Source organism: Mixophyes fleayi, chromosome 3 (assembly GCF_038048845.1).
Source record: "Mixophyes fleayi isolate aMixFle1 chromosome 3, aMixFle1.hap1, whole genome shotgun sequence".
In the NCBI taxonomy this organism is placed as follows: Eukaryota; Metazoa; Chordata; class Amphibia; order Anura; family Limnodynastidae; genus Mixophyes; species Mixophyes fleayi.
Window position 1 is genome coordinate 170,835,802 of NC_134404.1, and position 27,382 is coordinate 170,863,183.

General features: G+C 40.9%; 1 protein-coding gene across 2 annotated transcripts in view; it reads right to left on the reverse strand.

Annotated features, from left to right (window-relative positions):
* The window catches only part of LOC142144204 (gamma-aminobutyric acid receptor subunit rho-2-like), a 71,021-nt gene that overhangs the window by 41,622 nt on the left and 2,017 nt on the right, over positions 1 to 27,382 (reverse strand). For both annotated transcript variants that reach the window (XR_012689671.1, XM_075202771.1), the window contains exon 2: positions 22,960 to 23,066. Coding sequence is in view for 1 of the 2 variants with exons in the window: in XM_075202771.1 (XP_075058872.1) it covers positions 22,960 to 23,066 (107 nt within the window). In the remaining variant the exon portion in view is untranslated. The remainder of the gene's footprint in view (positions 1 to 22,959; positions 23,067 to 27,382) is intronic.

The window sequence follows — 27,382 nt, forward strand, 5'->3', positions numbered from 1 at the left end:
ATGGATCTTGCTGTGCTCTAGCATGCTGCTTAGGGCACAGATTCTGTGTTAAGGACTGCTATAATGTGTACAAACAGTGGAGGAGGGAGCGCTGTAATGTCGCCTAGAGGTGAGGCGGCACTCACTTGAAAGCCTCTACACTTATCTCAGAAGAGCAGTATGTGTCCAGAACATGAGCACTGAAGCCCCAGCAAGGACTTAACTGTGCATGTGCCAGACCCATGCATGCTCGGATGAGGCACCCGATCTGCTCTCAAAATAGCACAAAGTGGGCCTGGGAGGCTTGAGTGGCATAACCAGACCCTTTCCAAAATTTTGCTATGGAGCCTGGTGATGCATTGTTTCATCATTGTGTGCAGACAAAGAAGTCAGGCATAAAATGGGTGCAGAACAGAGCAGCCAGATACACTTTACACACCTAAGACCATGATGTATCTTTGTATATGCGACAGTGAGTTATCTGTTAAGACTGACATTTTCCTGTCAAGCACAACTCTTGTCACTGACTCTTTTATTTGAATATATATAGTCATTAAATGGCTTTGCTCATATTTCCTGTTAGATACTATTTGAGTAAATAGATAAAAAAACAAAATGAATAATAAGGATTTTTAGTAAATAAATAGTCGTGGCTCTTTCCAGCATTTGAACTAAAGTCAAGTCAGGTAGCATTAAACTCTTATGTGCTGTACTTAAAGCATATGGGGATTGCAATATTGCAGCCCATAGCAACTATCACACTTTTTCTCTTTTCACATATCCTTTCTACCTCAGCTATGACATCTCATCCTTTCTCCATCTCTAAACCCAATCAAAATGTGAATAATAGAGGTCCCTACAACATTCTGCCATGAAATCCAGTAAGATCTAGTTATGTTACTAGGTCTATATATTTCTAACTGCATGGGTCTGATAAACAGGGCCATCTTTTCCATTGGGCATGATGAGCAGGTGCCCGGGGGCCCCACGGGCAAGGGGGCCCCATAGGCACGGCTCTTAATGAGAATAAATAATCCTGCAAAAGAAAAAAACCTGCAAAAAAAACCTTCAAGGGTCACTGAGCAAGTACATCTATCTATCTCTATATATCTATATCTATATCTGTATACATCTATATATCTATATCTAGGGGCCCCTTTGCACTGCTTTGCCCGGGGGCCCATAATGTTGTTAAGATGGCCCTGCTGATAATATTTACCAAAACATCTGTATGTCACTCATTGCTTTTGGGTATAAAAGAGATACATTATATATTTCTTTTGTGCTCCTGTTTCTCCTTCTCATTGGAAAATCACTTTGTATTTGCTCTTTGTCACTTTAAGCCTCTTTGTATATTCCTCACATAAATACAGAAACAGACTTTTGCTCTCTGTTCAGCACACTAAGCCAAAAGGTTGCCCTGACATCTGTTGTTATGAGATTGTATGACTTGACTTCAAAATGCTTGCCAACCTGAAAGCCTCTAAGATTACTCTGGTGTGATCATATGACATAAACAAGTAGGGAGATGGGTGTAGGGGTAATATTACCAATGCCTGGAATCCCCACTCTAGACCAGAAAAACTGTTTAAACAAACCCAGTTTTTGTATAGTGGTGGATTTACTTACACTTTATTCACTGTCCCTTCATTTTCTATGTATGTCAATAGGTCGATTTGGACTAATGCATTTTCTACATATTACTGCACAATATTTACTGATATAGAGCCTCATTTAGATTGGGACTATGTCGTTTGTGGGCTGGAAATCTACACATTTCTGTTCTGCACATCAAAATGTGTCTGTATCTAGATTCAAGCATATCTTAGACTTGCAGCCCCATATGCCTGGAGAGGTAGAACAGGGGAGACAAGCAGAGTACAGTTAGGACAAATACACTTATGTGTAGCATGCCCCATGGACATAATGACCTAATTAGACTGACGTATCAGATACACTTCTTAGGAAGCTGTGATTCCAGACGGATGTATCCTGTGATACTTTCGATTCCACATACACAGGTAAGTACACGTTATTTATAACAGAATTTTTACATTTGGAGAACAAAATATGTCAAACTTTAAATCAGAATCAAACTGTTTGCAAGGCAAGCACTCACCAAAAGCAGCACATAGACTCCAAACCAGAGCCGTAACTAGGAATTCTAGCGCCTGGGGCGAGAAATAAAAATGCCGCCCCCCTAGCACTCAATTTTAACCAAATGAACCTAAAATATTCCTAAATTGCGCCCCCCTTCAGCTTTGCGCCCTGGGCAATCGCCCCTGTCACACAGCCCTAGTTACGGCCCTGCTCCAAACTATGTATGCCCACTGTCCTCAGATAAAGGCATTTGTATAGAAATGATGCACTGCATGTCAAAATTGTTTCTGAATGATCCTTAAGGTTTTGCAAATATTATAAATGAGAAACATAAGGAGTATGTGTCTAACTCATTACTGCATATTATTAAATGTGTACAAAAGAGAATTAATATGCTAGACAGTGTTATATTTTCCCACTGTGCAATCTAGGAGCAAACTTGGGAGGTTGTGTCTGCTCCCTCTTTGCCTGACTCTCTGTCAAATACTTGCTCTTTCTGGATGTGGCCACACACAGGGCAATTCAGGCTTCAACCATAAGGGAATACAGGTTTCTGCCTAGGACCAGTGGCTCCCGGGGGGCTCGCAAAACCCACCTTCCACAACAAGCATTATTTACATTTTCTTTTTATTTAAAGTTTTCATTCTGAATTTTGAGATGTAACGGTGTACCTACATGGATGAACACAGAAATCTCCAAACTTGCTGTAAACAATTTTGAAGTGTTTCATGCTGGCAGGGCGGACTTTTTCAAAGATGCCACTAATTTTGTTGTCAGTTAGCTGCCACTTCACTCTGCTCCTCAAGTAACATTACTTGAGGAGCAGAGTAAAATGACAGCTGACTGACCACAAAATCAGAGAAGGTCAGAGAAGAATGGCCAGACTGGTTCAAGCTGACAGCAACTCAAATAACCATGTGTTACAACAATGGTATGCAGAAGAGCTTCTCTGAATACACAGCATGTCGAACTTTGAAGTGGATGCCTACTGCAGCAGAAGATCACACCTGGCTCCACTCCTGTTAGGTATGAAGAGCAAACTGAGGCTACAGTGGGCAAAAGCTCATCAAAACTTGAGAGTGGAATATTGGAAAAACATTGCTTAGTCTGACAAATGTTGATTTCTACTGTGACATGCAGATAGTAGGGTCAGAATACCATGGATCCATCCCACCTTGTGTCAATGGCCCCTTAATACCAATTGAGCATCATTTAAATGCCCCAGACCATGTGCATCCATTTATGTCCACAGTCTACCACTATCCTCCAGCAGGATAACATGCCATGTCACAAAGCACATGTCACCTCAAGCTGGTTTCACAAACATGACAATGAGCTCACTGTACTCCAATGGCCTCTAGTCACCAGATCTCAATTCAATAGGGTACCTTTGAGATATGGAGATTTGCAGTATGAATATGCAGCCTACAAATCTGCAGCAACTGTGTGATGCTATTATGTCAACAGATACCCAAATATCTTAGGAATGTTTCCTGCATCTTGTTGAATCTATACCACTAAGAATTCAGGCTGTTCTTGGGCAAAGTGGGGTCCTAACTAGTACTAGAAAGGTGTACTACCTAATACAGTGGCCACTGAGGACCTGATTCATAAAGGAATGCAAATGAAGATACTGTCGTATTTTGCATAAAATCGCTCTGCACATGCCCAGAGCTAGTCTATACACCAGTGAACACATGAAGATCCAATTCATCTTCGAGCGCAAAGGACGCTTACTACAGCCTATAATTTCATGGGCGGATTGGGAAAGGGACTGGGTATATGAACATAAGTCAATATCCAGTAAGGGCATGCCAAGCTCTAGTGCGCATAGCCATGTCTGGTTCAAGCTTTGGATATATCAAAGGTTGTCACAAGCTGCAGCGGCTCGTTGTTTTCCTGTGGTTCGCGTCCCGGCTGTTGTCATGATAATCAAGAAGTCACTTCCTCCTCGTCCCAGCCATCACCCTGATAATGGCCGGGGCGCTCTCTTAGTCAGCACCCCGGCCTGGTTGAACAGCCAGGCATGTGCGCAGTGAGAATAAATTAGTTATAGCCCCCTGTAACTATTTGCAACCCCAGTGCCTCTGATCCCTGATTGTCCAATTCAAGTATTTGAGACAGGGAGGGCTTAACCTCCCTGCCGGGTATATCGTGAGTCCCTCACTAGCTGACCTGCGCTCTGTCCTGTGGATATTTTGGTTTAGTTTCTGGACCCTGCTTATACTCTGATTGCCCTGACCTTTAGCTTTCTTTACCGGATACCCATGCTCGCTGCCGGCCCTGTCCCTTTGGCCTGTCCCTGATTCGCCTGCTTGCTATGGACCCCTGACCTGGACCACTCTTCACCATCCGCTCCTGTTCCTGGCTACCGCTAACTACCTTCCTGCTGCGGTATTGCACATAAACTTCTACTGCGATAAGTTAAGACTTGGGGGTATCCAAGAACCTGTGAGTACAACAAGCTCTATGGGAAAGGCAGCTGCTATAGGCAAAGACCTCTGTTATCCTAGTCTGGAAGTGTATGTTAATAGCCGTTAGCCGTAACAAAGGTACGTGTTTTTCTGTCAGATCACTAGCACTAGCTACAGGTCAGATAAAAGTGAGGACAGCATGCTGGAACATGTGTTTGCAATCAAGAGCAACTGCATAAAAATGCATTTTATGTATAGTAGACACTAATAACATCATACGAAATGCTTTTTATGGGGAATTATTTTTTTTTAATTATATTATTTACAGTAATTGATTTTTCTTTCTGTGTATTCTTTTGGGACTTTATATTCTACATATGTAATGGACGTATCCTGTAGTGTATTGTCTGTTAGAGCAGGACACACCTAGACTCATATTCAATAACAGACGTATCTTCAGACACGCTCCTAACTGAATCCAGACGTGCATAATTATGTGCGTTTTAACACCAAACTCAATTTACATTTGTTTTGCATGCCTTAATGAATCAGGCCTTGAGTGTGTAATTATATATATATATATATATATATATATATATATATATATATATAAAATAGAATTTCATAGTTCTACAATGGAGGCAGTAGAAGCAGTGGTATGAAATATACAATTTGTCCACATAAGTTAATTATATATCAATTTTGCCCATTAATCAATATATAATGATTGTCCCCATAGATTATTTAAATCAGGCCTGTCCAACCTGCGGCCCTCCAGGTGTTGTGAAACTACAAGTCCCAGCATGCCCTTCCAGCTATCAACTGGATATCTACCGGAAAAGCATGCTGGGGCTTGTAGTTTCACAACACCTGGAGGGCCGCAGGTTGGACAGGCCTGATGTAAATAGTGCCTCATCTTATGTTCTGAATGGCAAGAGAGCAAGCCAATTAGAAGCAAAAATAGAATAACCTATAAATTTTCTGGTGGTTTAGACCAAACAGCCGGCATTTTTGACTAAGCCGCCGGCGGTTTAGCTGTTTTCAATCTGCCACACATCACCAGGCATTTTACATCGCAGCCTCAAACCACCCTATAATAAAGCTGCCACCAAACACAATTTTTAGTAAATATACCCCTAAATGTTGTGCCTTCTCTACCTACTAGAATGTGTCATCTATTACTCATTCTATACTCTCATTGCTTTTCCATAGTATTCCTTTACTGTAGAATGGCAGAAAAGAAGCCTAATTGGATTGTTGTTTGCCTGTGAGCTGGGATTTGTCATCTAATATAATATACAGAAATTATGTCTCCTACAATCCCATATGTCCAACTATAAAGATGATAAAAGGGATTGGAGACAAAATGAAAAAGCCATCATGCTATCCTTTCTCTTGAGCTTTCAAATGTTCAGTGGTAATGGTGTGGAGTTTATATCAGTGGCTCCCAAACTTTTGCAGTTCGCGACACCCTTAGAGTCTCCATTATTTTTTTAAGGCACCCCTCCAAAATAATTACTGAGCAATCCTGTTTTAGAAGTAGCTGGGTCAAAAAAATGTAATAAGCATTTAGGTCAGGACAGAAATACTTATTTAGTTGTATGCAAAAATGCCCCCTCTACATCCATACACACTGCCCCCTCTGCATCCAGTCACTCTGCCCCCTCTGCATCCAGTCATGCTGCCCCCTCTCACGCTGCCCCCTCTGCCCTCTCTCACTGCCCCCTCTCACGCTGCCTCCCTCCTCTGCCTTCTGTCACGCTGTCCTCCTCCTCTGCCCTCTGCCCCCCTCCTCTGCCCTCTGTCCCCCTCCTCTGCCCTCTGTCACACTGTCCCCCTCTTCTACCCTCTGTCACACTGTCCCCCTCCTCTGCCCTCTGTCACACTGTCCTCCTCCTCTGCCCTCTGTCACACTGTCCCCCTCCTCTGACCTCTGTCCCCCTCCTCTGCCCTCTGTCATTGTCCCCCTCCTCTGGCCTCTGTCACACTGTCCGCCTCCTCTGCCATCTGTCACGCTGTCCCCCTCCTCTGCCCTCTGTCCCCCTCCTCTGCCCTCTGTCACACTGTCCCCCTCTTCTATCCTCTGTCACGCTGTCCCCCTCCTCTGCCCTCTGTCCCCCTCCTCTGCCCTCTGTCACACTGTCCCCCTCCTCTGGCCTCTGTCCCCCTCCTCTGCCCTCTGTCACAGTCCCCCTCCTCTGGCCTCTGTCCCCCTCCTCTGGCCTCTGTCACACTGTCCCCCTCCTCTGGCCTCTGTCACACTTTCCCCTCCCTCTGCCCTCTGCCACACTGTCCCCCTCCTCTGCCCTCTGTCACACTGTCCCCCTCCTCTGCCCTCTGTCCTCCTCCTCTGGCCTCTGTCCCCCTCCTCTGGCCTCTGTCACACTGTCCCCCTCCTCTGGCCTCTGTCCCCCTCCTCTGCCCTTTGTCACACTGTCCCCCTCCTCTGCCCTCTGTCCCCCTCTTCTGCCCTCTGTCACACTGTCCCCCTCCTCTGGCCTCTTTCACGCTGTCCCCTCTCCTCTGCCCTCTGTCCCCCTCCTCTGCCCCCTCCTCTGCCCTTTGTCACACTGTCCCCCTCCTCTGCCCTCTGTCCCCCTCCTCTGCCTTCTGTCATGCTGTCCCTCTCCTCTGCCCTCTGTCCCCCTCCTCTGCCTTCTGTTATGCTGTCCCCCTCCTCTGCCCCCCTCCTCTGCCCTTTGTCACACTGTCCCCCTCCTCTGCCCTCTGTCCCCCTCCTCTGCCTTCTGTCACGCTGTCCCCCTCCTCTGCCCTCTGTCACGCTGTACCCCTCCTCTGCCCTCTGTCACGCTGTACCCCTCCTCTGCCCTCTGTCCCCCTCCTCTGGCCTCTGTCACACTGTCCCCCCTCCTCTGACCTCTGTCCCCTCCTCTGCCCTCTGTCACACTGTCCCCCTCCTCTGCCCTCTGTCATGCTGCCCCCTCTCCTCTATCACGCTGTCCCCCTCCTCTGGCCTCTGTCCCCCTCATCTGCCCTGTCACACTGTCCCCCTCCTCTGCCCTCTGCCACGCTGTCCTCTCTCTTCTGCCCTCTGTCCCCTCTCCTCTGGCCTCTGTCCCCTCTTCTCTGGCCTCTGTCCCCCTCTTCTCTGGCCCCTGTCACACTGTACCCCTCCTCTGCCCTCTTTCACACAGTCCCCCTCCTCTGCCCTCTGTCCCCCTCCTCTGCCCTCTGTCACACTGTCCCCCTCCTCTGACCTCTGTCCCCCTCCTCTGCCCTCTGTCACACTGTCCCCCTCTTCTGCCCTCTGTCATGCTGCCCCCTCTCCTCTGTCACGCTGTCCCCCTCCTCTGGCCTCTGTCCCCCTCCTCTGCCCTCTGTCACGCTGTCCCCTCTCCTCTGGCCTCTGTCACGCTGTCCCCTCTCCTCTGGCCTCTGTCCCCCTCTTCTGGCCCCTGACCCGCTGTCCACCTCCTCTGCCCTCTGTCCCCCTCCTCTCCCTCTGTCATGCTGTCCCCTCTCCTCTGCCACGCTCCCTCTCACTCTGTCCCCTCTGCCACGGGAAAGCCAGAAAAAAACAAAACAAAACATAAACTCACCAATCCGCGCGGCGCCGGGACCCAGCATTCTCCCTCTCTCTCACACAGCTTGTCACTATAGTGATCAATCCACGTGGCGCCGGGACCCAGCATTCTCCCTCTCTCTCCCGCAGCTTGTCACTATAGTGACAAGCTGCATGAGAGAGGAGGATGCTGGGGTCCCGGCGCGGATTGGTGAGTTTATGTTTTGTTATTTTCTGACTTTCCCGCGGCACCCCTGTGACTGCGCCGCGGCACCCCTGGGAGCCGCGGCGCACACTTTGGGAACCGCTGGTTTATATGATTATCATTTCATACAACAGATCATTCACCCAACTGGTTATATCAAGGCCTCATGTTAAAAAGTTCACTTGGTATAAATTAACATTTTAATCATTTTGTGATGTGCAGGTTTGGTCAGGAATGAGTTTCTTTTTTTTTATGAGTTTATTTTTTATTTTCATTTATCAAAGAAGATTGTTTTTAGTATGGTAGCATAATGAAACTCATATATGTCACTCCACACATAGGGCCTGATTCATCAATGCACCTATCTCCTGTTTTTTAGCATACTAGTACATACTCCAATGAAAGCAGCCCTGTCTGTTCCATCTTCAAACGCAAAGGACACTTACTTCAACCGACTATTTCAGCGAGTCCGAATCAAGCTCTGGGCATCTCAAAGTTACTTTTTTTTCTACCGAACCTCTTGCTCCAGCTAAAGGGCTAGTCTAAGTCCTGATCAGTAGTGATGACAGTCTCATGCATGCTATAACATGTGCTTGCAATCAGGAGAAACTGTAAAAATGGATTTTATGTTCAGCAAACATTAACAGCATTTCACGGGAAAATAAATAAAAAGAAAACTTTTATTTTTCCCAATTTGATTATTAATGACTTTATTATTAACTGGTGACATTATATATATTTGTTTACATTGATTTGTATTGTTCGTTCTATGTGTAATGGAGATCAGGTGGATAGTTGACATTTACATAATCAGACTTGTTATTCTGCATTAGTTACATTTCATCTAACTTCATGGGGTAAATGTATAAACCTCCGATTTCTGCAAGTCGCCGGAAATCGGCGACTTTGCAGGTAAAATTTAAAGCGTTTATGTTTGCTTTCTTTATTTGCTTGCTACACAAAGTGATGGGAGGAAGGGTCTCACTCCCCAAATGACAGATGGTTACTAAGCAGACTAACATTGTGAGGCCCTTAATAATCCACTTACAATTAGGGGCTGGCTGGGCTGGGGGGGCAGGGGGGCATCTGCCCCTCGAACCAGTCCCATAGTGGGCTACCTACGGCTGGGCCAGCTGCATTTATTTCCTTCAAAATAGGCTGCTGAGTAGAGTTTTGCTAAAATCTGTCAGCCCTCCTCTGCTTACAAGGCACTGACCAATAATTTCTAATCATTGTAAAACAATCCATTTTTACTGGGCCAGCCGTTAAGTCACACCCATGCCTTCTTTTTATATCCTTTGTATATTTAATATGTCTTTTCTATATCATAGCCATTATCAAATAGTGTATAATTGTGTGTAGTAGCTTATATCTCAACGTAACATTGCTTTATATCTCGCTGCATTGCATATAAACATCAAGAAAAATACATTTGTCAGAAAAAATTACAAAAATAATTGTCTGCCATAGATGGGCTAAATATTTATATGTACTTCAATATGAACTGAAAACACTATAAGCACAGTAGATATAGGCATATGTTATAGAACCAAGTACAAAGTGATACAACAATGATCTTTGATAATTAAATGAATCAGTCATGGAGAAATGCTACCAGCAGACTGTTACTCGCTATTTGGCAAATGATGACACAAAATAATGTAGTTACAATATTGCAATGTGGAATTTCACCACAAGTAAGTTACCAGAGACTTTATAGTATGAAGGGGTTAAACAGCTGTTGATCTCACATAGAGATGCCCTGCTGTTTTTGTTCAATAATCCTTATGATCATTAGGAAGCTTCTGGTTAATCCTGATGGCCTGCAAAGACACCCACGCATGGTGTGCTGTTCCAGATATTTATTACACACGTGCATCAATGTCATCTGAAAAGATCCTGATATAGACCTCTGTGGTATTTGTTCCAGGCAGAAGTAACCAACATTAAGTTATTTGTACAAATGTATTATCATAGAATTGTCACAATTTGCCTGAATGAATTAAACTGATTATTTTGTGACAGCTTTAAGTACACTGACTTTTAAGTATAGTAAATCCAGTTATATTGTTTTTATCTAAGTCAAACAACTTTTGTACACATTAAAATGTAGGCATCATAAATTATGACCTATTCGCATTATTTAGCTCATAAAATGTAGGCATCATAAATTATGGGAGCTGAGAGATATGATGGTAATATGAGAGAGAGTTTGGGTCAGAATTTTGTTTATTCAGAATAGGAGTAATCACTGCATGCTTGTATAATGACAAGAAGAGGGAGAGAGGGAGAGAGTACAGATTTTAGTTAGAGATGGAATGAGCACAGGATATAGGGATCTTACTATTTGTGAGGATATAAGGACAGGAGGTAGAGTAGGAAGATAAGGAGAGAGTAGATACTTCATCTTCATTGGTGGGATCAAATGAAGAGAGGGTATCAGAGGGTGCTGGGAAGGACTTGAGCTGATTGCTTGTTGAGGAAGAGGATACCATGTCTAGTCTGATCTTACCAATCTTGTCCTTGAAGTAGGAAACAAGATTCTGGGCACTGGTAGCAGTCAGAGGGTGTGGGGTTAGAGGGTTGAGAAGAGATTTAAATGTGTTTGGAACTAGATGCCTGAGCACAGATGAGTGAATAGAAGTATATTTGCTTTGCAGTGCCCAGAGCATTTTGATGGGAGTGGTAGATGGAAGTATATTGTTTTTAAAGATTTTGTGTTACTTTAGTGTGCCAGGGCTGAGATCGAAGTTTACATGGAGTATAAATATTTGCTGGAGCCACTTGATCAAGGGTTGTTGCTAGGGTTTGGTGAAAATGAGGTACTGCCATCTCAGAGGAGGAGAACATGGAGATTGGGTAGAGAAGGTGTTGGAGAAAGGTAGAAAACTGTTGAAGATTAACAGAGTTAAGATTTCTGTGGGTATGAGGAGGCTTGGTAGAGTTTGACAGCAGAGAGGTTAAAGTAGTGGGGGTAAGCATGTTGCTGACTAGGTGATGATCCAAAAGGAGGAAAGCAATGTTAAGGAAATCCAAAACTGAGCATAGTCTAAAGAAAACAAGATCAAGGCAATGCCCAACCTGATGAGTAGAGAATTCAACTAACTGAGAGAGGCCGAAGGAGGTTAGAGTAGTTTGGAAGCAACATTGGAACGTGGATTAGCAATGCGGATGTTGAAATCACCAAAGATGATGGTGGGGGTGTCAGAAGATAAGAAGTGAGGGAGCCATGCAGAGAAATTTTCAAGAACTTGTTGGTGCAGTCCAGCGAGGACGTCAGAACACAGTAACCCGCATAAAGAATGTATTAAAAATCCGAATAGCATGTACTTCAAAAGATGTGAACGTAAGTGATGGGACATTTGGTAGAGCTGAGAATGTGCATTGTGGGAAGAGAAGTAGTCCAGCCCCACCTCCTTGTCTGTCTCCATGTCTGGGGGTGTGGGTGAAATGGAGTCCACCATGTGAAAGGGCTGCAGATGAAGCAGTGTCTGATTGTGTAAGCCATGTTTCTGTTATTTCTAGAGGGTTAAGGTTGTTTGATAGGAAAAGGTCATGTATGGAAGTAAGTTTGTTACAGACAGAGCGTGCATTCCAAAGGGCACAGTTAAAGCACATTGGAAGAGACGGGAGACTGGTAAGGTGTTTTTATAGGTTTGCTGAATTTTGGTAGTGTTCTGTTATATGTGTATTGGAGGAGTGTTGGGGACCTGCATTAGGTGATATATCACCAGCTAATAGAAGCAGAGAGAGAGAAAGGTAGGTAAGATCATTGTAAAGTGTGTGACCTTTTATCTTTTTCTGGTGACAGGATGAGGCTGTTCCAGTTAGTGTATGTAAATAGGAAAAAAGTTCATGAGTGTTAGAGATGAGTGGAGTAATAAAAGGGCAATATGGACAATGATGTGTGTTGCAGAAATTGTGAAGGATGATATAGTCCTAAAGATAATGCAAAGAAGGGAGACTAAGAAAAGCAATTTGTTAAACATTGCGATTTAAGAGTAAAAGGCAACAAAATTGAGGGAATTTTAAAGACAAATACCTAGTTGCAATGTTCTGTGTAGTTAGAGAAGTAGTGCTGCAACAGATGTAGATTATTCCTGGAATTCTTCATATGTTGTTCAACATTTGGTCTACTGTGTTTTTTAACTGTGCATTTCCAAATACTTTGTAAGAGAAACGCTAAATGCAGAAAAAACACGTCTGACCCTCACTACGTATCCCCTTAGACTAAATGGTAAGATATAGTGAGGCTGATTTTAGGATACACTACATCTGTGCTGATCAGTCAGCTAATCAGAATAAAACTAGAGATGCTCAGGCTCGGTTCCCCGAGAACCGAACACACCCGAACTTAGCAGATCCGAGTACCGAGCACTTTCGCGTGCCCTCTGAATTGAAAACGAGGCAAAACATCATTGTCGTTGGACCTTGGACCTCGCGAGCTTGGATTCTATAAGTACCGCCCTCCACGCCGATCCAGCGCCATTTCACAGAGGGACACAGAAAGGGTAGCACAGTTCTTGCCAGTCTCTAGTGCAGTTGGGCAGCGTCATAGATAGAAAAGAAAGAGGAGGGGTAGCAGTGTTCTTCAAAGTCTCCAGTGATATTCAGAAGAGCTCCATTGCTAATTGTCATTGCTGAAATACAAATAATAGGTCTGGCAGGCTTCATCTTCTAAATCTGCAGTCACATTATACTGTGTTATATAGGTAACATACAAAGAGGAGAGCTCCATTGCCCCATTGCTAATTGTCATTGCTGAAACACAAATAATAGGTCTGGCAGGCTTGGTCTTCTAAATCTGCGGTCACATTGTACTGTGTTATCAAAATAGATTCACAGCAGTACACAGAAGACCAGGAGCACCAAGCAGCTGCTGACACCAGTCATGATAATAGTAATCCCTCTATCATCTGCTAAAGCCTATGTTAAAGTGCATAGTGTTTTTAAGTCAGGGAAACGAAAATGTAAAAAAAACACCTTTTACATTGGTCAAGGAAAAAAGACCTGTAATCCAGGTAAAGTTATCTGCAGAAAAAAATAAAATTGCCAACATGCCATTCTACACACGCAGTGGCAAGGAAAAAATGAGGCCTTTGCCTTTCTCTATGAATGCTAGTTCTGCAACTGTCACTGAGGCATCTTCTTGTACTGTAAGTCAAGACCAAGCAAGACCTTGTCATTCAGACTCCAAAAGTGGTGTCCAAATACTTTTACCTATAAAAGCCAAGCTGGAAGAAAACAGTAAGGCATTAGAGGAAAATGTATGTTCAGATTCAGAAATGACACAAATCCCTGAGAGAGTCTATGCACGAGTGCTATTTGTAATCCCGAACTTTCTGACAGTGTACCTATAAAGAAGGCCCAATGCACCACTTTTCTTTTCTGCCACTGCTGTGTGGAAATGTTTCCTAGATGTGCTATGAACTGCTGTGTGTTTGTGTCATTGCTCTGTCGCTTAGCATCCAGTCAGGTCGCTGCCGTCTTTGTTTAAAAGTGTATGAAAATAATATTGTGACCTGTCAGGTGGTCAAAATTTACTGCAAATGACTTGAAATTAGTGTTATTGAGGTTAATAACAATGTAGGGGGGGGGCAAAAATATGTTAGTTTAGCAAAAAAAAATAGGGATTTTAGAAAAAAAAATAAATTGGGGTCCAAGACCAAAATACACAAGTGCGGTTTTACCAAAACACAAAGTTAATCCAGATCCAAAACCAAAATCAGAACACGGGGTCAGTGAACATCTCTAAATAAAACCTAACAACAGCTATTTGTCTTATTAGGCTAGATAAGACCATAACCTTGTCATAAATTGGGCATCAAGGATCACTAGGCCGGCACAGGTTAAAACAATATATAAAACAACTGTTACATACTTTTAAACACATAGTTGCATGGCTGAGAGATACAAGTTAATGAGTTGAGGTTAAGATTAACTTGATGAACATACTTTTAAACACACTCATATGTGGTGTATTGCATCACCAGGGTGGCCCATCACCTGTGGCTGCAGCAGCCCTTCTTTCCTCTTCCACTTTCTCCTTAAGGCAATGCTTGATGTCTAAGAACTTTTTCTGCAGTGTGACATAATTTCATGGCCTGTGACAAAACAGGGTCCAACTGAACTGAGGACTTTATATTTATCATCCGTTTCTCACAGTTTAATGTACTCTTAATCCATGGCCCAGTCTAAGCATATACACCAGATCATCGGTGTATTATGTGTATTGTTATTTCATGTTATAAGGTATATTTTGCCTTTGCTATTACCTGTAACATTGTATGTATTGGAAATATAAAGACTGTTGCCATTTTGTGTGAAAATAGCAAGACAGTAGAAGCCATATTGCATGACAGGATGGAGAGCTAGGCAGTTGTGTTAGTTAAGGTAATTACCATTTGTCTCAAATGTCCATTGAAATGAGGTGTGGCTTAGAGCTGGTTTGTTAGTAATGTAATCAGAACAATGTCTGAGTGACTATTAAGATAACTAGCTGGCAGCCCAAGTTAATTATATAGGTTAACAGGGACTCTGGGAGGTAATTAGGTTAGAACTTTTAGATAATTTTGCAATGTGTCTCCCCAGTACTGTACTGGCTGAAATGGCATTGGGAAATGTATTAATATGCCTCAATATAAATGCTATTGTATCAAAATGTATCTCAGACTTAGATTGTGTAACACTGCAGATGCAATGTGTCAAATGTCTTAATGTTTCACACAAACGAAAAGTGTCATGTTATACCCTGATATAATATTGTAGCCCTTTGTTAAGTGTATCCAGTCAAACCATTCCATGGTATAATCAAGGTATGTCTAACAGTTAAATAATTTAAGTGTCCACTGATAGACCCATGCTGAAAAGGGGGGTTGGGACATCTTGACCCTACTTCCTGAGTACACGGCCAGGAAAATAAGGATAGCAGTATGTCAATAGATTCATTCTATCTTATATGATCCTGGTGTATGTAACACCAGCACAAAGGACTCTGGGCCAGTCGTTGCATTTCCACTGTAGGATACTCTACCAGGACATGGTTTGTGCGACATCGAACTGTCTAGCTAACTAGTATCAGTAATACTGCGGGAAGATAAGACTCTGAAGGATATTGAGATCGTCTGCAGGGTGCTGACTGCAAGAGGCTGCTGGAAGGTACACGCTAGCGTTTTACCTGTACCTCGTGAACGTCTTATGGTGTTGTGCAGTTGTAATAATTCCTTATTTTCTAGTCTTATTTTCTTATAATCTAGTCTGCCCGAGTGAGTTGAAATCTATGGAGGGACACCACTGGTCTCCTCACATGGCCTCACTGAATTCACAGAATAACCAATAACTGCCCATAGCTGTTATTTCCTGTTTATTGGAGTCCTGGCTAAATGACTCCCTGATATCTGATCACAATAGGGAACGATGATCCTTACAAGTACACAGTTTTCATTGTGTAAAAAGCATATATTTCTGCCAGACTTTTAGCAACCTGGTTAGCCTCATCTGTTCTTGCCTCCTAGAAATCTCCCTCACTCTCCTCAGCCCTTTACTGCCCTAAGTGCCTATCTTCCTCCTCCATACTCTAACCCTCTCTCCCCATATCCTCCACAACACAGAAAACACATAACACTTAAAAAAAGACAACACACTGTACACAGACAACACTGATACTCACACACAAAAATAATGACAACATAATGACAAGTAAGAAGAGTACAAAATATAACAAGACACCTCTCAACAATCTCAAATGTACTCCCTACCAGCCCACTCTCAAATGCTGCTATCCTATTGCTTAGCCCCACAGACCCCTATCAAAGTGGCCAGGCTTTTATAAGACTTCTGAAGTCAAAACCATGTGGAATTCAAGCGTCAATTGAAAAGCACTGGTGATGTGTGGTGGTTTCAAGACTTCCATAAAAGTTGCTTATTCCATTACCCCCAAACCTAGTTTCCTACTGAAGCCTCCTTTCACCCATTGAAGAGCATGGGTTCTGCTAGAGGCATCAATAATTTGCAGTGGCAAGTTTTTGGTGTATGTTAATATCCTAAAAAACAATTAAAGTTAAACCCTCATTAACTACCAGGATTCCAAGAAATTACTGCGGATCATAGAAAGAAATAGGACCTTACCATGACTGGATACACAGATATTTGCCAGTATAGATACTGTGTGTCGTCTAGAGATAATTGTCCCAATACTATAGCAAATACTATGGCGCACCTGTATATTTTCCAACAGTATTATCACTTCAGCTCCAACAGGGAAAAATATGATTTGTTGCTAGCTACTACTTTTGTTTAGTATGTTGCTTGAAGTAGGTTAACATAATTTTGTTAATTTTTTGGTTTTTTTGTAATGTAAATTAACAATTGCTGAACATGAGATTTTGTGGTTATTTACAAAACAAAACAATGCAGGGTGCACCTTTTCACAGCATCACCCCAAAGAGTACTCTAATGATCATTGCATATTTATTACTGGTATTAAAGAAAACGCGGTTTACAAAAGCAAATCGCGAAGTGAGCACAAATCACTGCCAAATATCACATCTCGTCTTCCCCTTGATACTCAGAATTATTCCTTTTAGTCCATTGTTCTACAAGTTTCACCCTCATTTTAAGTCTAGGATATCAACTCTGTCTTTATTTTCATTGCCCTTTTTTCACTTTATATACACTAATTTATGCGTGCAGAATGATGAGCATATTTTATATTGTACACATACATGTAGCATGAAATTAATTGATGCCTCAGAAGAAGAAAAAAAAATTGATTTTAAAATATAATCTACATTTGAAATCAGGGTGTTTCTCATTCTGCCAGTTATCAAGATCTTTTTAATATTATGAGTATCTGGTAACTAGTTACAACTGCTACAGTGAGCCAATGTCACTCCCATTGCTGGCTGACCTTTACCACCCAATAGTACAAAAGTACATTCCTGCACTTCCACAAAACCATCATCCACTTCATTTATATGCAACATTTTGGAAAATAAACATGTCACCTATTCTGTAACTCTGATATGTGACAAACAATTGTTTATTTCTCAATATCTTGTTACCATTTTGTTTATTTCTTGCATAATCTTTAAAGCATGCTTATCAAAATATATTTCCAGCAATATTGAGACAACATTTCCAAATAGTTAACATCTGTAAAAACAAAGTCCAGGGCATATCTATCTACATTAAATAGGTGAAGCCAGGTTAAAGCATCCTACCAGATTATTCACTCCAACATGGATTACTAAATGTTAAGAAATACTGCTGCCAGAAGTGCAGTCATATGCATCCAACAGATTGTGATCACCTCTACATCTATAGCACCCATAAATCTACATTTTGTATCTTCTTCCTTTTATATGCATGTTTTCTATTTGAATTGTGTGGAAAAAAATGTTCAAAATTCACTCTAGATAGTTAACTACCTCAGTAACAGTTTTAGTTCAACATTTCTAGATAATACCTTGACAATAGTGCTGGAAGTTCATGTGTTTTGCAGAACGCTATTATCTCACTAGCTCATTTTTTCTAAATGTATCCGAGTTCATCATCATTATAGTTTATTTACAATGCGCCACAGAATCTGCTGGGCTGTACAACCAAAAAAATATAAACAGAACAATATACAAATAAGCAAGAGGCAAGACAAGCAATAGAATTAGTAAAAAATCAATACAAGAAGAGACAATGGATAAAGCAACTACATTAAGAAACATAACTAGAATAAAGAAAACCTTACAAAGAGGATGAGGAGATAGGAGGTAGAGAGGTCCAAGTTCATGAGAGAACATCAAGAGGGGCAGGTAAGCAAAAGGAGATGATTGGGTTGGAGGGAAGCGTGTGAAAGTTGTAGGTGGATGGGGAGGAATGGGCAGGGTAGTAAATGTAGGTAATAGGGACATGGAGTGGAAGGGGCAGATGGCGTGTAAGGAGTGAATTGTTTTAGGGTGGGGTGGAGTAGATAAGCGTGAAAAGGTGAGTTTTGAGTGAATGCTTGAGAGATTCGAGGTTAGGGGCTGGTCAGACCGGACAGGGAGTTCCAAAGGTGGAGAGCAGTGCGGGAGAAGTCCCGAAGACAGGAGTGTGAAGTTGTGATAAGAGTGGTGAAGGTCATTTACAGAACTTAGTGGGCATATAGGGGATTATTTTTTTTTAACAAGTTTGAAGCTGTAGGAGGGGGTGTTGAAGAGTGCTCTAGAGGTGAGAGTAAGCAGCTTGAATTGTATTCTGAAGGGAATGGGGGGGGGCAATGAACATTTCTGCAGAAAGGTACAGCAGAAGAGGAATGGTGGAAAAGGGAACACCACATTCAGGACAGACTGCAAGGAGGGGCAAATGCATAACAGGCAGACCAGAGAGGAGAAGATAGCAATAATCAAGGTACGAATTGAAAAAAAGGTGGACCATGGTCGTGGTGGCATTCAGGGAGATGAAAGGTAGAATCTTGGCAATGTTCCATAGGTGGAGACAGGCCAATTAGCATCCATTGTCTTCCACAGGACTAGCCCAGACATTTTGCAGGGACACAGCAGGGGAATCACTGTGGAAGGACAGCTCATCTCCACTCCCCGTCCAACCCCCTGGACCAGCACCCACCAATATTCAAGAAGGAGAGAGCCAGGGGTTTGCCCTGGGAGGGAAAAACACTGCGGAAATTTGAGGCTGGATATAAGTAGCCGCTATAGTGGAGTGGGGGACATTCTGTGGATTGATTCCTGGAAGGAGTAGGGTTTTTGATGTAAAAAAAAAAAAAAAAGAAGTCATAATTAAAAAATAAATTACACTGTACTATTGTTGGCGTACAATTCCCTCTAACCCCTGGGAGCCATTGACTCAATAAGGGTGTTCCATGCATGGAAAAGAGATGCATTTATAGAAGCACTTTAGTCAATGCAATAAAAGTAACAATGAATGAACATGAGTCGGGGTCTTCATAGAAAAAAATGTAAACGTTTTTTCTCACATGGATATTAAAATTGTAACAGCAGCTTGCCTGGAGGTAGAGTGAAGATGAACTTCACTCCCAACTTGGCACGTGCATGACATGAAAGCCACTTCATCAGAAGCTGTGAATTAATGTGTCAAATTCTACTTTTTATACCGACAGACATAATTACAATAATAGTCTATTAACAATTTAAAATAGAACAAAAACAAAACATTCCATATTAAAAGCAATATTGCACAGGGGATAAATTAGGTGACAAATGAAAATTGATGAATCAGCGTGCAATTTAATTCATTGTGCTGGTCACAACTTACAATTGTGGCAAATGTAAACTAGAGGTGCCTTAGAAAATGGGTTCAGCATGACTTCACCGGGGCATAGTGGGGCATAGCATTAGTGTTTTCCCTCAGATGCAACTTAGGAATGGCACAGGGTATAAATATGATTGGCATTTTTAAAAGCACATTTACCTGTATTTGTAAATGTCCTCCACTGTCACTTCGGGCAATCTTTATAAATATCCTCATTGCCTGAAGCAGTAAAATAACTAATATTAGAACTTTTCAATGAAGCAAGAGCTCTAGTGTAGGAAGTCCATCATCATCATGATTTATTTATATAGTACCACCCATTTCCCAACACTGTACGGAGAATATTTGTCAGTCCCTGCCCTATTGGAAGTCACAGTCTAAATTCCCTAACACACACACAGACTATGGTTATTATTTTTCAGCAGCCAATTAACCTACCAGTATATTTTATGTGGGAGGAAACTTACACAAACATGGGTAGGGAATTGAACACATGACCCCAGTGCTTTGAGGCAGTAATGCTAACCACTGAGCCACCATGCTGGCTTATTTCTACAATTACACAGTTTATCTTCTTAGAAAAGTGACAAATCTTTTTCTAATAGGTCACAAGGGAGCTCTCTTTTATAATTTTGGCTTTCTTTGTAAAATATAGGAAGTGCTCAGAGATCATGTCCAAATAGCAGCAAACCACTCTACATCTCTGACCATCTTCTTTCAGCTCTGCTTTAAACTTAAGCAAAGGAGACAATGCACAATTTAAGTTCATTTTAAACACCCACAAGTGAAAATGTAAATTTATGTTCATGTGTAAAATAAAACTAATCCTTAAAAATAAAAGTAGTCCATATATTCCATTAACATAGTAATTATGTGATGTGTTGCAATTTCCTTGTGCTGGCACCAATCCCGAACTTTCCTGCCAGTTTTTGCTCTTTGACTGCTGGACATCATTGTGTACACAACATAATGCGATTAACTGAAGGGCATGGGAAAAAGCCAAGTTCAAGACAATTATACTAAAGTGACATTCTACTATTGTAATGTAACTTACAGTAACAAGACTGCAAATATTTTACAATTATAGGGGCATATTCAATTGTGCCGTTTCCGCGGCGCGTAAAAACTACCACCGTTATTACGGTAGTAGTTAGCTGGATTTCAGCTCGCGGCTCAGGGAGCTGCGAGCTCAAATCCAGCGAGAACATTACCGTAGTAATGGTTTTTCTGCGCACTATTACCGTAATAACTGTAATAATGCGTGGACCGCGAGATATTCGGTGTTCTCTGCCGACAATTGAATAACCCCCATAGTTGTTATTAGACAAACTTCAAGAACACGTCCCTGAACCACGTCAGATCAGTCAGCAAAAAAGCTCTATCAAAAAATAAACAACTGTACATAATTGCAAGATATGAATAAAAATACAAATCCGTACTTATACACAGCTTATACTCCTAGCAGATGAACTAGTACAATTTCTGTGTTTTATTTATTGCATTCATACATTTAGATAATGTTATACTATTTTATTTTGGTAAAGATTTATCAATTACTAAATTTATCTATTACAAAATAACAGAGCAATTCATATTAAGTGTCAACCATTTCAAAATATGTTGAACATCTGGAGATAGTACAGAGTCATGACAATATAAAAAAAAACAGCTGAATGCATGTTGTACCGAATCAGCATAATGGAAGATGTAATGTGACAGTACTTTAAGAATAGTTTCAGACACTTGCTGATATTTGCTGAAGGAACTGCCTTGGCAGCTTTTTACCAGCACCCCACATGTGCATATCCTGAGTACCAGCAAAGTGTCTTGTAGGTTGGAAGCCCTGGAATTGGCCTGATGAATGGCCTGATGAATGGACCCTTCACTCTCCATTCATAACCACAGGGACACTTACACCGGCTTTTTCTACAGCCGAAAGCAACAATCTCCCTGGGGATTTAAAACACATCAGCCAGGAACTGGCTTGTGTGTCTTAAAACCCCAGGGAGAATAAAGAAAAATTATATATATAAATATATATATATATATTTATGCTTTATGTTCTATTAATTTTATTGATTCTCATGAAGCTATATGTGTAACTTGTTTTTAATATTTCCCAATATCAACTAGTTTGAGGAAATTCCAGGTTAGAAGAATAACCATGTTAGAATACAAATTTATCTTGATAAGTTTTTTTTGTTTTTAAGGCTTATTCACTTTCAATAATATCCCAGAAAGAAAACCTTTTTCCTGTTCGGTTATATTATAACTTTTGTGAGAACCAGTATTGGTCCCTGGTTGAAAACATTGACTTGGGGGTATATTTACTAAACTGCGTGTTTGAAAAAGTGGAGACGTTGCCTATAGCAATCATTTAGATTCTAGTTATCATTTATATAGTACATTCTACAAAATGATAGCTAGAATCTGATTGGTTGCTATAGGCAACATTTCCACATTTTCAATCCCGCAGTTTAGTAAATATAACCCTTAGACTCTGTGATCAAGATGGGTTTCCAACATAGGTTAAGCACATGTAAATAGATGTGAAAATAAAAGAAAAATATTGTACTAAATGAAACAGCAATTATTTGTGTTTTACATGCTCTTAACTTGTGTTGTGCTGTAGTGCATTTATTGTAACATTTTGTCCCTTTTCCCTTATTCTTCAAGCTGCTATTAATAATTTGCAATTTGCAAAATGGCAAGTAAATACCATGACAACCACAGTCACATGATAAGATGAGGGGCATTTTAAACCTTATCTTCTAGCCTCATTATAACATGCTTGTTTACAGCGTACATGAAGAGAGACGTTTGACACTAAAAGTTCAGGTGACCCTCTCATCTGGAATGACCTTGAGTACTGAAACACAAATGCATTCTAACTAAGAGCCTGTGCTTTGGAGTGGCAGTCTTAGAAGTTTTCCCTTCACAGAGCTTTTCCAAAGGAAGTATTGAGTTACAGGAGAACATCCTGGGCAATTTACACACACACATAATTTACTTAATCAAAAAATGGTCTGGCGTCCATTACTTGTATCAACTGTACTTATACTGCTCTTTTATATCTGTGTTAGCTCCACATATTTAAACTACACTTGTCACTAAACCTGCATATATAAATATGGTAAACTACTCGCTTTGTATAGGATAGAAAGGTAGACCTGGGTGGTAATTATGAGGATCTCCAGAAGTAAGTACCAGATCGTATGCACCTACACCACAGATAGACAAGGGGCCGCATTTTGGCCCAGCCAGGCTGCAAAGGTAAAAGTGACTCATAAGCTAAATGATCCTGTCACACAACAATGTTGGTCAAGGGGTAGTTGTCTTGTGTGAAATTGTGTAACGGGTGGTAATAGGGTAATGTAGTGAGGTTAAGAGGGTGGTTGAGGAATATTATAAGCTCGCATGAAGAGGTGGGTTTTCAGAGAACAATGTAAATACATTGGACCTATAGTAGGTCTTACCTCCAAATGCAGGTCTCATGGTAAAATCATGTTCATCAACTCTGAGAAGCTGGTCATTTTTATTTCTTCGTAGTTTAGTGAGATCATGGTTCTTTTTATATACATGACTGCAAAGAAGCAAAAACAAAACATGTTCATTCATATAAATCATTTTCCTGGAGGACTGATTGATACATTGTTATAACTGAATGAAGTGGGGCAGCACGGTGGCACAGTAGTTAACATTGTGCCTCATAACACTAAGGTCATGGGTTTGATTCTGACCTGGGCCCTATCTACAGTATATGGAGCTTGAATATTCTTCCCCTGTTTCCTTTCACAGTCCGAAAACTTATTATTAGGTTAATTGGCTAATCGAAAAATGTAACCTAGAGTGTATCTGTAATTTAGACTATAAGCTTCAATGGCACAAGGATGGTCTCAATAATGACATATTTTCTTTACTGTGCTGCATAATATGATCGGTGCTATATAAATAGATTAATATAATAATGATAATAATAATAATAGTAATAACAATATAGTGGGAAGTACCTACAAATTATATACCAAATCAGTATAATAGCATATTTACCATACTATGTGCATAGGAAATCATCATGTCATGTAACACCTAAGATAAAAATACAGGTATGACATCACTCTTAACAAGTGATATGTATTTAAAAATGTAGGACTAATATGTTGATTTTGCACATTTTTCCTATGATCTGTTGTAAGGGCCTACATATGTGACTGTCCAACTTGTAATAAGGCACAGGGTGGCAGGTATCTAAGGTCATGAATGGGTAATGTGGGGGATATTTTTTATCTGCTAAATATCTGGGAAAAAGTGGGTGACCTTGGTCAGCGCTGCAATTAACGCTCATAACTTTACTTTCACCCAAGTGTGTATACTAGTGGAAATACTACAACTGCCAGGTATTTTACTAGCCATATTTCCACTGGGATGACATTCGTGAAGATATTGCAGGGCATATTATTAGCCTTATGCTTTTATATTTATTTATTATTGTTTGTTTCTATAACAGCAATCATATTATGCAGCAATCTACAGAGAATAAGAAATCATTCACATCAGTCGCTGCCCCATTGGAGCATACATTCATTATTCCCTATTGGTATGTTTCTGGACTGTGAGAGAAAACAGGAGCACCCAAAGGAAACCCATGCAAATACGGGGGAAACTTACAAACTCCACATACATAAGGCATTGGTAGGAATAAAACAAACTAATCCAGCTCTGCAAGGCAGCACCTTGCTGTCCCAATGCCTATACTTAGTCATATTTCTACTGCTGGAGCAGTGGCAATGATATTAACGGTGCCCGAACGTGACTTCAGCGACATTAAAAATATCCAGACTTACCTCTTTAATGACAAGAGGAGTATCAGACTCTGTTCAAAAGTAATAACGGCACTGCGTTTTTACGTCATTGAAAATGGCAACGGCCATATGTGAAGTTTATAAAGCGGCAATGCCGGCTGTTCTGTTATTATTCTTAGGGTTAGGCATCTGGCTAGGGTTAGGGATCGTCAGCCGGAATTGCCACTTTAAAAACTTCTCATATGGCGGTCCCCATTTTCAAGGACATAAAAACACAGTGCCGTTATTACTTCTGATTGGGACCTTTGAAAACATATTCGAATAATTCTCTTGTCATTAAAGAGGTAAGTTTAGATTTTTTTAATGTCGCTGAAGTTACTTTGGGGCATATTTTGTCTATGAAGTCGTCGGTGTTATCAGCACCATTAATTAGTACCCCACCCCTGCTGGAGATATTAGTAAATAAATTAATAATGCTGCACATATATCAAGACCAGCAAAACCTACTGTGCAACCTGTGACACATAGGGCAATAAGGTAACTAATACCATGTGATGGGGTAACCTTCAAACTGTCCTACCATTTTTTGATAGCACTTGAGTTGCTTCTTCAGCATTGAGCTCTGTCAGCAAAAGTTTACTACAGGAAAACACTATAAGACAATAATTTTACAGGTTGCTAGAAGTCCATGTACCTGGTGGTGGTACTGCGTGGTATACTGGCCACCAGAGTGGGGTCTTCTTTTTATTTTAGCCACCAAAATACAGTACCATTACTATACTTGTCACCTAAATTTGCTAAGTTTTGTATATTTGTGACTATACTTGTCACCTAAATTTGCTAAGTTTTGTATATTTGTGACTACAACTGTCCTTCTTTTGTAGATTTGCCACGAAAACACAGGCTCTTCTTTGTATACTTTCTACCATAATGGACTTTGCTTACTGCACATAAAAGGTGCAGGCCTGTATGTGGTAGGTAGAGATGACTTTCAAAACTGTTCTGAAGAATAGTTGCCTAACTTCACATCTGGGTGCAGAATATCTCTGGAGGAATTTTTTTCCACCCACTCCTAATTACAGTGTTGGCTAACCTGTGACACTACAGGTGTTCTGAAACTACAAATCCCAGCATGCTTTGCCAATAAATAGCAGCTTATTGCTGGATGGGTATGCTGGGACTTGTAGTTTCACAACACCTGGAGTGTCACAGGTTAGCCAACACTGCCTTATTATGTCCCAACCACACCTGCCATGGGGCAGAAAGTTTTTGTGCCAGTTCTATCTATACACAAAAAGTGAAAAGCGGAATTTACAAATATAGTGCAGAGTGCTATTCAATTGAATGGTGAAACAAATACAGAACTCAAAGATCGTATCATCAGAACGTCTCACCTCAGTTTTACTGCTATTTTGATCATTGCAGAATTCTTTGTTAGGTGGTTATGGAGCTATATATGGTTAGCATGGTGGCTACCTATGTAAGCATTGGACTTTATGTGATGGCAATAAAAATGTTATGCTGGCATGGGACAGACTACAGTGTTTATGGTGCTTTATATAATGGACAATGGTCTGAATACTATGCTAAACAGTTGGGTTTGCTATGCATTGTATCCATACATTGCCCACACCATGCATTATACACATTTGTTTGTTATGATGAACGTTCACGCAGGGGAGCAAACAAGTCCATGTCTGTCATAGAACAAGTTCATGTCTGCATGTCTGAGGGACATTTATAAAAATTGTCATTGCAGTTTTCCTAAATGTATTTATAAATGTGGAGCTGTTTCAAATTAGTTTTTAGGTGCAAAAGTATATATAATCTGTCAGAAAAATTGATTCACTATGAAATGGAACATCCATTATATACAGTGATCGAGCAAAGTAACTGAAAAAACGCTGATTTCCAGCATGACAGTATCTACCACGATTGTAGTGATTTTATGACCAATAACAAATTTGCCTTTATGCTTTATCTGGACCCAACAGAAACTAATACCAATTTGAAACAAGTGCCTAAACTATATATACGTCGCTTTTGCGTACATACAAACATGACTCATTTCACTTTGGACACAGTGGTTTTCTCCCATATACTTGACTGATTTTCTAATTGTGGTGGCATATTCTGAATTAATTTATTGATGTTAAAAAAACACCACTTACATTGATGACTTAATTTAGCTCAGGCTAAGCGAGGCAATTGGAAGGACATGTGACTTTGGTAAAATAGGTCATGTTTGGAGCTATGAGGTCATCGTCTTAACTTCAAGTCATTATACATCTAACTGGAGGGCTCTTGTTTCTCTGAGCCTTGACCCTGTATGATATGAGGTCCCACATCAATTGCACAGGCCGACATGGGTATAATTACACATAGTGGACTGTAAATATGTATTAAATCAGTTCTAACACAACTTTGCCTGTGTCATTCTTACTGTAGTCACACTACCGTAAACCACACCCTAATTTCATCAGGGAAAAGTTTGTCTGACATGGTTAGTCACACTTTCTGACTCAATTGAGTTCAATAGACACATTGATATAAACCAATAATTTTACATCAGTGCATTAACTGAGACTGTGTTAATTCAGTCAAAAGGTATTTGGGAAAGACTGGATGAGAGATGTTTCCCTGATTAAATGGGTCCCATTCTCTTGTACAGATTCTAATTTAACAGTTGTATTTGAAATAAGAAAACAATGTAGCCCCACTATATGGCATTTCCTTTTCTATCTCTTCAGTGTGTGGTTTAGCAACTTTTCTCTTTGTTTGGCTTCCATTTGAGGCTGTGTTTTTACTGCGTTTTGTTTTGCCTTGTATGCTCCTTTTTCTTTGTACATATGAAGATTTTTATCTGATTTAAGCTTAGGATTTCAGTAACACTAATTAGCTAAAATTGAGTAAATTACATAGCTGACATAACAGCATTATAACACACCCACTGTTGTCAGCATTTTCATACTCTACAGAATGACCGACAGTTCAATAGCATCTATTCCTTGCTTTGTGTAATGCACAAAGTGTGAAGTGCCCGTTTCAAATTCTCTGTCCGCTTACACCATGTTAGTTAATCTGCGGAGAACTGAAA